Source organism: Acyrthosiphon pisum, chromosome A1, assembly GCF_005508785.2.
Source record: "Acyrthosiphon pisum isolate AL4f chromosome A1, pea_aphid_22Mar2018_4r6ur, whole genome shotgun sequence".
NCBI lineage: Eukaryota > Metazoa > Arthropoda > Insecta > Hemiptera > Aphididae > Acyrthosiphon > Acyrthosiphon pisum.
This window is the reverse complement of record NC_042494.1, coordinates 65,497,943-65,507,993: the sequence shown is the minus strand read 5'-3', so window position 1 is coordinate 65,507,993 and position 10,051 is coordinate 65,497,943. Positions and strand designations below refer to the sequence as shown.

The 10,051-nt window shown below is 34.0% G+C and overlaps 1 protein-coding gene across 1 annotated transcript; it reads left to right on the top strand.

Moving 5' to 3' along the window:
• The first annotated feature begins 5,802 nt into the window (after nt 1-5,802).
• Nucleotides 5,803-7,754, top strand: LOC103308601 (52 kDa repressor of the inhibitor of the protein kinase-like). The gene is made up of 3 exons (XM_008182286.1): nt 5,803-5,835; nt 6,358-6,635; nt 6,689-7,754. The coding sequence occupies exons 1-3, from the start codon at nt 5,803-5,805 to the stop codon at nt 7,752-7,754; spliced, it is 1,377 nt and encodes a 458-aa protein (XP_008180508.1).
• The last annotated feature ends 2,297 nt before the right edge of the window (nt 7,755-10,051 follow it).

Genomic DNA, 10,051 nt, shown 5'->3' with positions numbered 1-10,051 from the left:
TCAATAGGATTATATTATTAGCACACCGTATACACATGGCATCAGATTGCGATGGTCGAACGAAAACAAACTTCGACCGAAATACGACGATCTAAACTCATTTCTGGCTGTACCTACCATGTGGTATCGTCCCAAAGTTCGTTTCTTTATAAATTATATTGTCATTTTAATCGTCTACCCTTTATCCCTCGGCGGGTTTCTTTTTATTATTACTATTATCAAAAAATGGCAGGTATGGGAATAATATCATCACAGTATAACTCTGTGATATTATACCTGCCGACAAGTCGCTGCAGGAGAAGACTGTGTAAAGGTCGTTTGCTTGGACGGCGCGTCACATACACTCATAATATAGTCATATCACATATTTATATATATTACCGACTACCGAAACGCGTGACGATGACGACGGGGGCAGAGGACACAAATAATATTTTAATACCAATAGAAATAATGATAATAATTGCAACGTGTACTCATATACCTAACACACACGAACGCGCGCATATTATATATTATTATTATATTATTATACATTAACGCTTCGTCACAGTCTTTTCATGTGGATATCGAAACACGAGTATTTACAACAATAGACATGATTCACCTTACGCATGGCTATAGCATTCGGCGAGCGGCGGCGGCATCACTATAATACCACATGATAATAGTAAAGTATATCATGATATATAGGTACCTATGCGTTATAATATACCAATTTTATAAGACTATCGACAAGACATATTTCTGCGCACTTGTTCTCCCGTAATATAATAAAATTAATATACATTATAAATTATATGTATATATGCAAGTACCTATGTATATAGTGTGTACTGTGCATAATAGCTGGGTATACTGCATGGGTATAGTGAGTATACCTAATATAATATACGCTTGCGGTTTCATTACTATACGTTTATACACAACATATTATATTATGTATTTACGGGGTGATCCATAACTGGCTACATTATAGTTTTTGTGTTTTTGAAAATTATAACAATGTTTAGCGCATAAAAATTTGTATCGATATTTTCAACACTCTCGGCACTAAATTAATTTTTGCCGATTTTTTCAAAATCATAAGAGCAGAATTAATTTTTAAAAATGTTGACGCACAAAATATTAAACAAATAGTTTTTTCTTGCTAATAAGCATTTACAATTTAGACGAGCGAATAGCAGCGGATGACCATAAGTAACAACGTTTGCCATAGTATATCAGCTCTACTTCCCGTTTTGTTCCATACTAGTTTAAACTTTAAAATATGCTCATTAATTAGTTAATAGTTATTAATAGTTATTAGTTATTAACAGTGAAACCATATTATGTAATCAAATATTCAATATCCGATATTCGTCCATCAATATATTTAGAAAAGTTGTTGAAAATGAATTGGTCGAAGATGTGACGCATGCGCTATGTATGCGCTATGCATATGCTATGTATATTGTATACGCTCCAGCAGGAAATTAAAATATGCAGGGGTGCACATATATTGTAATAGACTGCATACAATTAACCCTGTCCAAAAGAAAAACAAGTATACTAAATAAATGCAGTGTTATAAAACACCTATAGATAGGTGCACCAACATCAAACCAAACGAAAAGTTTTCTATATTCAACAACACAAAAACACAACTAACCGTGGAAATAGAGCACCCTGTACACATATTTAGGTGCGTATACATTATGTAATTCGGGATATACGGTAGGTAGTCGTATATATTCGGCGAAGTCCCGTCTCGCGGACTTCAGGCTCCCGCGGGGCAATCCGACATCATTGTGTTCCCATCCGGTCTAGTGTCTATGATAGTATACGTGATATTATGTACACGCGACGTGTAATATACGCGCAGCGGTAGCCCTCTCCTCACCGCCGCGGAGAGTGGAACGTCTAAGTCTCCCGCGAGGAAGTCGTCGTCGTCGTCATCATCGGCGAGATAGACGGACCGATAATATTAATATGATGGGTACGCGCGACGATGAGAAAAATACCACTCGTCGATCCGTATTATAGTGTGCAGCCGAAACCCGGGGTACCCGCAAACGGATTTCTGGCAGCCTAATTAAATCGGACTGACCGCCGTATTCAGTGGTAATATTATTATTATAATATAAAGTGCAGAATATAATATAAATCCTGGATAACCGGTAGGAGTATAAGAAGTTGTCGAGGGAGAAGAGGAGGAGAGAGATTCGGAAACGACGCCGACAAAAATGAAAAAATACAAATTATACGCCTATCGCGGCTTCTGACGCGTGCGGCGCACCCTGTATAGTAAATCATAAATAATATCGCTATATTTAAACATCGCGCGCCATAATATTTTAATTTACTCGTGTCGTGTATACGTGTTATAATGTATACATATTACATAGGTATCTGGTATATATTATTATGTATATAAGTTTGGTTCTTTTAAAACTTCTGAATACGCGGTCCGCGGCCGTTTCCGGTGAGGTCTGACGTCTGAGATAGATCTCCTTCCCTATCGTCCAAAAACGATTTTATTAATGATTATTAAAAGTATATTTCACAATCCTAGGGTTTACAATGTTTTTATCTGTCGGATATGCACACAGGTCGAGCCCGTCTTCCAAATCCGGTGTCGTGTTTACGATATCGATACGATATATTTCTGATTGTCAGCGGACTAGTAATCTGGGATTACACGTCAGACATAGTAGGTAGGTTTTATCAATGTAGACTAGACGCGTTTCGAGCTAAAAAAGCTATACGACTAACCGATGGACGATTATCATACTTTATAGAGATTAAATTTACCTATATTAAATTTAACTTTGAAAACCTTCAATATATCAAAAAGTCATATATATATACGCCAAAAAATGTCTAACAAAGATGTCCTCGATTGATGACATTGGTTTTGAAAAATTCAATGAATTATGCGTATTTCATTGACATTTATGGACTTCAAATAGTAGATAAAATCCATATATTATTGTATACTTATATAATACTCACAGATATTATAATAATCATCGGATAAAGAGTGGTATTTCCCCGACCCTAACACTGACAACACTATATGACACCTATGTCTGCATTATATATTATCTAATATAGTTAACGAAATATATCGAGTCAAGGTTTTGTGTTCACGATTTGATAACGTTGAAAACGTAGATCATTTTTTTAATTTTCACTATTTTACAATTAAAAATTTGTTTACACGACTATGCTGGGTACACCGAATGTTGTAATCCAATTTATTATTTTAACCGTATTAAATTCAACTGTCCACACTTCAAGTATTTGAAATACTGTAATTCGAACACGCATATCAGACTCAAGTCAATCACATTTTGATGTCTTAAATCTTAATCCTTAATACTAATAATCCAGTAATGGTTTTTGAGATAATTGCTTCATCCAGCCTCCAGGAAATTCTTCGTTCTATAATCTGTTTATAATACACAACGTCTATAAAACGTTTCTAGTTAGCATTCACTAATTATTATTTTCTTCTCTGAAAGATAAAATTAATGTAGATAGTTGATGTCCGTGATTGAATTTTTAAGATTGAGATAGATTTATAAAAATACAGTATCAATATTATTTTTGTTTATTTCAATAATATTTTAACATATATATTATTATAATCGATTAATGAATAGTTTTTTAAATAAAACATTTTATATCAGAAATAATTTATCTGTCAGTTAATTTTGTTTCAGTAATATTATAATACCATGGCTTATCACTTTCTGCTAGTCTAAACGTTATTATACTTACATCAATAAAAAAAGCACTTATTCGGTATTTCGTGTTTGTATCTATACATCAACATTTCTAGATAAGTATTTTGCTATCCTGCACCCATCGTGAAATCGGAAATTTGCAGGTAAGCTTAGAAAAATTTCGAAAAAACATATTATTTTACTATCTATGTAAGTGACGTAATGATCAACCAAAAATATCGCTGTATATTATGTGACATTGTGACTTATACGCGTACCTACAGCTATGATGAAATCGGACGGTTCCCATTAAACTTATTATTTTTCAAACGTTGCGCAGTGTAAACAGTGAATTACCTAATTCGACCACATTATACGTATCGTGAACAACGATAATGTTATTTATAGCAACTACATACCTAGTATATAATATTATATATTCGTCGTCATCGTCGTCGCGGTCGTCGTGTCGTGTCGCTTTTGGAGATGAAATCTTTTTTTCTATTACTTTTTGATTAAAAAAAAAAACACAGGTATTCCGCTTTTTTTTAATTTCTAAGTCGATTTATCATACGTCAAGAAATAATTTTTAAATTCACCTATTCACGAGAAACACGTTTTTTTTTCTTTTCAGGAATGCCGGCCCGTGTATGTACAGAAGAGGCGAATAACGTATCACACACACGCACACACACACACACACACACACATATTATAATATGTGTATACATTTATACGACGCACTATCAAAAATGATACCGTATCCGAAATTAATATATATTTTCTTCTATCCCGTTTTCGGGACGAATAGTTTATGTGACAGAAAATACATTATGCGCGGCGGCGGCGGTCCACCGGACGATTGCGTGCGTACCCACATATATGTGTGTGTGTGTGTGTGTGTGTGTGTGTGTGAAGTTATAATATACGCGTATTCTACGGATCGTTCGTATATACAAATGTAGGAAGGCATATTATTATAGGTATATAGTGGAATATCGCTGCATATAATATTGGTACTTTGCGCCGGGATACGTCGGCGAGTCTTGGATTTCTGCCAAAAATCAGCGGTTTACTGCGAAACCCATCGCACCTGTAATCGATCCTGTTATAAATATTTTTTCTCTTTTCTTTCCTATTAGATTTACTACTAGGTACGTAATATAACTTTATACGACGACGCACCGCTGTGGGGTAATGCGTTCGACGGTGGTTATAGTGTATAGTGTATAGTATATTGTATATAATATATATAATATAGTAGGTATAGGTATCAGATATACCTAAAATATATTTGTATATATAGCTGCGTAGCTTATGTACCACAATATAGCGGTATAATGAAGCTGGCACGTAGGTATATATTTATGTGTATACAGAACATGATACCCTATATATAGGAAGACGTACGCATATATAGATACTTTATACAATACATAATAATATATAATGTGACATGGTGTACCAGCTATAGGTACCTAACTATACTGTCGTATAATAATAGCATTATTATCATTCGAGGCTGGTTATCGAAATAAACGACATAAAAATTGAAATTGAGTTACATAACGAGTTACTTATAATTCATGATATTTCATGTAACTCAACGAGTCTTTTTTTATGTGTTTAGGTAAAATTACTAAAATGATTACTACTTACATGTATTTCTTAATTGTATGTAATATAGATAGGGATCATAATACTATAATACTTTTTCAATATTTAAACAATTATTGTTTTACAGTTTAAGCACTTGCAGAATGTGACGAATAATTATAATATTAAGTGGTCAGAAGTCTTGAGTAAAAAAAACCATCGCCATTGATGTAATACTTTTTGGTGCAGGAGTTGAGTGGTTCATTTTAGTTGCTTAGAATGTCACGATACCGTTTCCGTTTTCAACGTCTTTTATGCGTGGCCATCTGGGATACTAGGAATGGATAGGTTAGATGAAGCGGTGATCGGGTAAGTTGAAGTGAAAGCGTTTGTGGAAGATCTTGGCGACGTTTTGAACTAATAGAATATGTAAAATACTGTTAAATAGTTTGTATTATTTGAAATATATATTATAGAAAGGTGTATTGATTCTATAATGGAGGCATTTGGACTGGATACTTTGGGTTCTGTACTATATATAGACTATGCATTGATCTTTTAAAATATGATTCTATGATTCTATGGAATACGATAGGTATTCCTTCATTTATATTCGGCTCAAACTTTGATCACAAATCATGAAATAACCGAGTATCATAAAATGGCTGTTCTTCGTGCTCAGAATAGATTAGCTATTACTGAAAAAAAAACAAATTTCGATAGATTTGCAACTAGATTCTTCTTTAAAACAACAAATACAAGATAATCGTTCAAAATTGTCGCCCATAATTGAAACTATAATATTTTGTGGACGACAAAATATTTCTCTTCGGGGGCACAGAGATTCTGGATTACTTGATTTTAAAGAACCTATTGAAAACGACGGAAATTTTCGTGCTTATTACGATTAAGAATTCAAAGTGGGGATATAAATTTAAAAAAACATAATATATCTACATCATCACTTAATGCAACATATATTAGTCCCAGAATCCAAAATGAAATTATCGATTGCTGTAATAATATAATGGTTAATTCAATTATTTCAAAGATAAAAGTTGCCGGGGTATTTTCTATATTAGCAGACGAAACAGCTGATATTTCATGTAAAGAGCAATTCTCTTTATGTGTTCGATATCTAGAAACCAATACTTTAAAATTACGTGAAGATTTTTTAAAATTTGTTCCAGTAACTAGCTTAACGGGAGAAAGCCTCGCTCAAACTTTATTAGATAATCTAATAAATCTTGGTATAGATTGTTCTTTTATGGTTGGACAGGGATATGACGGGGCTGCGGCTATGAGTGGTCGTTTTAATGGTGTACAAGCGTATGTTAGAAAAAATAATGATATGGCTTTTATGTCCACTGTGCCTCTCATAGTCTAAACTTGGCTATTTCTGACGCTTGTGACCTTCAAAGTATTCGGAATTGTATGGGTGCACTTAGTTCTGTATACAATTTTTTTAATACTCCAAAACGACAAGAAGTTCTTTTAAGTAAAATTGCAAGTATAGAAACAAATACAAAAACCACTAGACTTAAAAATGTATGCCCCACAAGATGGATTCAACGACATGAATCAGTTTTAATTTTCTTAGAACTACAAAATGCTGTTACAATTTCTCTTGAAACCATTTCTTCGTGGCAAGACAAAACTACATGTTCTACAGCATTACAACTATTATCTGCAATTCAGGATGTTGAATTCCAGATATCCCTCCGTACTACTGCCAAGATCTTTGGTATAACTTCTCCCTTGAGTCGTTTATTACAAACAGAAAATCTAGACTTATCAACTGCAATGATTCTCGCAACAAACATTGAAGAAATGTTAATTAAAATGCGTAATGATAGTGAAAAAGAATTTAATTATATTTTCAATGATGTTCAAAAAATATGTTCTGATCGGGATGTTGATGTTAAAATTCCACGAAAAGTTGGAAGGCAAGTACATTGTAGTAATATTGAAACAGATTCACCTGAAGTATATTTTCGTGTTTCAATATTCATTCCATTTTTAGATTTTTTTATTACCCAAATTCAAAGACGTTTGTTAGATCATAAACAAATTTTGTCAAGTTTTCACTGTCTCTTGCCATCAAAAATAAATAATTTAGAGTTCAAAAAACAATTTGAGACTGACATTGTACATTTAGTACGTCGTTATGAAAAAATCGTTAAGTGCAGTGAACAACAAAGTATCGGAGAACTTAGATTATGGTGGAATTATGTAAGCCAAATGAATGACAATCTTAAAAATGCCCATTCAGCTTTACTTGTATGTGATGAAAAAATATTTCCAATTATACGAAAACTTTTAGTTATTCTTGTTACTCTACCAGTAACGACAGCCACACCGGAAAGAACTGAAAACCTATCTACGAAATACAACCGGAGAATCTCGCTTAAATGGATTAGCAATGCTAAATATTCATCGGGATATTGAAATCGCAACAGACGCAGTACTAGATGAATTATCAAAATCATCGAGACAAATTAATATTAAGTTATAACTTAATAGGTTAGTGTTTTTAGTCTATAAAATATACATTTTTGAAAAATTGTATTGTGCATGTCTTTAAATATAAGAAGAATACAATTGTATAAACATTTTTTTTTTATATTGTTTATAAAATATGGTAACCCCCCATTAACGAATTCTGCGTACGCCACTGGCTCAAAGGTTTAACAATAATAACGTCTACCTACAGCTCGGCGCGGCGCAGTGGTTGAAATCAACCACGCAACATGATTGAGAGTAAGCAACGGTCGCTGCTACTAGTTCCCGGATGGTCGACCACCAGGGTCCATAGTCGCAAAAACCTTGCCACACATACACGTGTAGCCAACCAATCGAACCAACCCTATCAACCCTTAACCCCTACAATAGCTAATGGCCATAGATGCCAGGCTCTAGACCAATAAAAAAAAAAATAACACAAAAAACAGTTCTCAAACAATGTTTGATTATAAAAAGCTCGATCTGTAATATAATATTAAGTAGTTTTAAATTCGAAAACTCAACTCTATTGAAACATAATCAGGTGACTTACGACACTATCGACTCTGACTTGTTTTCTTCTGTATATACGTATATAGGTACAAATAGACTCAGTCAATTCGCTCGGCCTTGTGAGTTGAGATTATTATATCTTTTTAATTTAATGCTACGACGCGTATTATGTATGACAAAAGGCGCGATACCGTGTGTTTAGACGCCCACCGTCATTTGGCTTACTGACCTTATAATATTTGTGTGTGAGCGCAGCTTGCGACCCCCTTCTGGCGGAGACGGGTCGTCCGTAAGGATTCCGCATTTATTGTGCGTTTTGCATTGCGAATAATAATATTATTGTTTTACCGGTTGTCGGGGGAAAAATAGAAAAAAAAAATTAAAAAACTTCTCTTTCCCGCAACAATATAATTATTATAATACACATACCGAAACAACGCGACACAATATATTATGATATTATACTCGCGCGAGTTCCACGCCACAACAATAGTTTCCGAGGGCCATTTCGCTAGCTCGAGTGTATTGTGCCGCGGCGGCGGCATCGTCGTCGTCGTTGACGTTGAGTGTTTGTTTATTGCATTATATTATTATTATTATTATATAGGTAGACGTGGTGGTACGCCGATCCATTGCTGTGCGCACACAAAAGACTCGCATATGTGAAATAATAATATAACGTGTGTAGGTTACCAGCTATATATGCAGTATATAAGTATAATATATATATATATATATAATAATACTGCTTCGTTAATGCTGTATTTTTCTTCGCCAGCACACCCGCGCCCATATAACATCATCGTGCTGATGATAATATATTATATTATTATAGGTATGTATACTGTGTGCGCGATAATCGAACGCGCGTCTATTATATTCAGGAAGCCGCGGCGGTTGCAGCAGCGACTTGATATCAATCAAAAGGACGAATAATAATAATATAATAGTATATATTATTATTATTATTATGTATACGTCGGTGGAGGAGAAGAAGAAGAGAAAAAAACTCCCGCATCGCGTTATAATAATATAATAATATTTCGTATACGCTCGCGCCGCGGTGTGACCTACGTCTGTGCGAGGCGGCGGTGGACGAATGAATGGATTTCGCCGAGAGAAAACAGCAGTGCCTCGTTGTATTAATTATACGTAAAATGTGCATCACATGCTAACTCATATAATTATTTACCTGTGCATAACAATATAATATAATAGTATAGCGTATAGGGTATAACACGTTTCCGTCAAAAGTATACACTTTCCTTACCACTTCCACCTGCAACCATATCCGTTTTCACCAAATGAGATATCCACCGATTCCTGCACGCATCCGCCAAAATCATTTCTGTAATATTATACAATCAATATTTAAATGCATTATGATTTTTTTGATTTACAACAACGTTGATTTAAGATACTGATAATATTTTCCGGAAAATAAGAAAAATGTTGAAGCTTTATTGTTAACTTAATTTTTCATTGATTAGCTATAATAGGTACATAACAAGTACTGTCGTGAATTCGTCCGGACTCCTACGACTTATACCATTTCGAAGGTCTTAATATTCCTTAAATATTCCAACAATACATCAATTCCGATCGCTACAACAGAAACGTTTTATAACGGTGTGTGTGTGTGTATAAGTGTGTAATATTTCCATCGTGTTTCAAACAAGAGAAAATTTGATTTAATCTTCAACAATAAGGATGATTTCTCGGTTTCTGGT

Bases quoted from the DNA above. Each gene is read 5' to 3' on its own strand.
- LOC103308601 (XM_008182286.1), top strand. From the start codon at position 5,803: ATGGAGGCATTTGGACTGGATACTTTGGGTTCT. The intron at 5,836-6,357 runs GTACTATATATA...ATTATTTCAAAG, and splicing joins GACTGGATACTTTGGGTTCT to ATAAAAGTTGCCGGGGTATT. The intron at 6,636-6,688 runs GTATGTTAGAAA...TGCCTCTCATAG, and splicing joins CGTTTTAATGGTGTACAAGC to TCTAAACTTGGCTATTTCTG.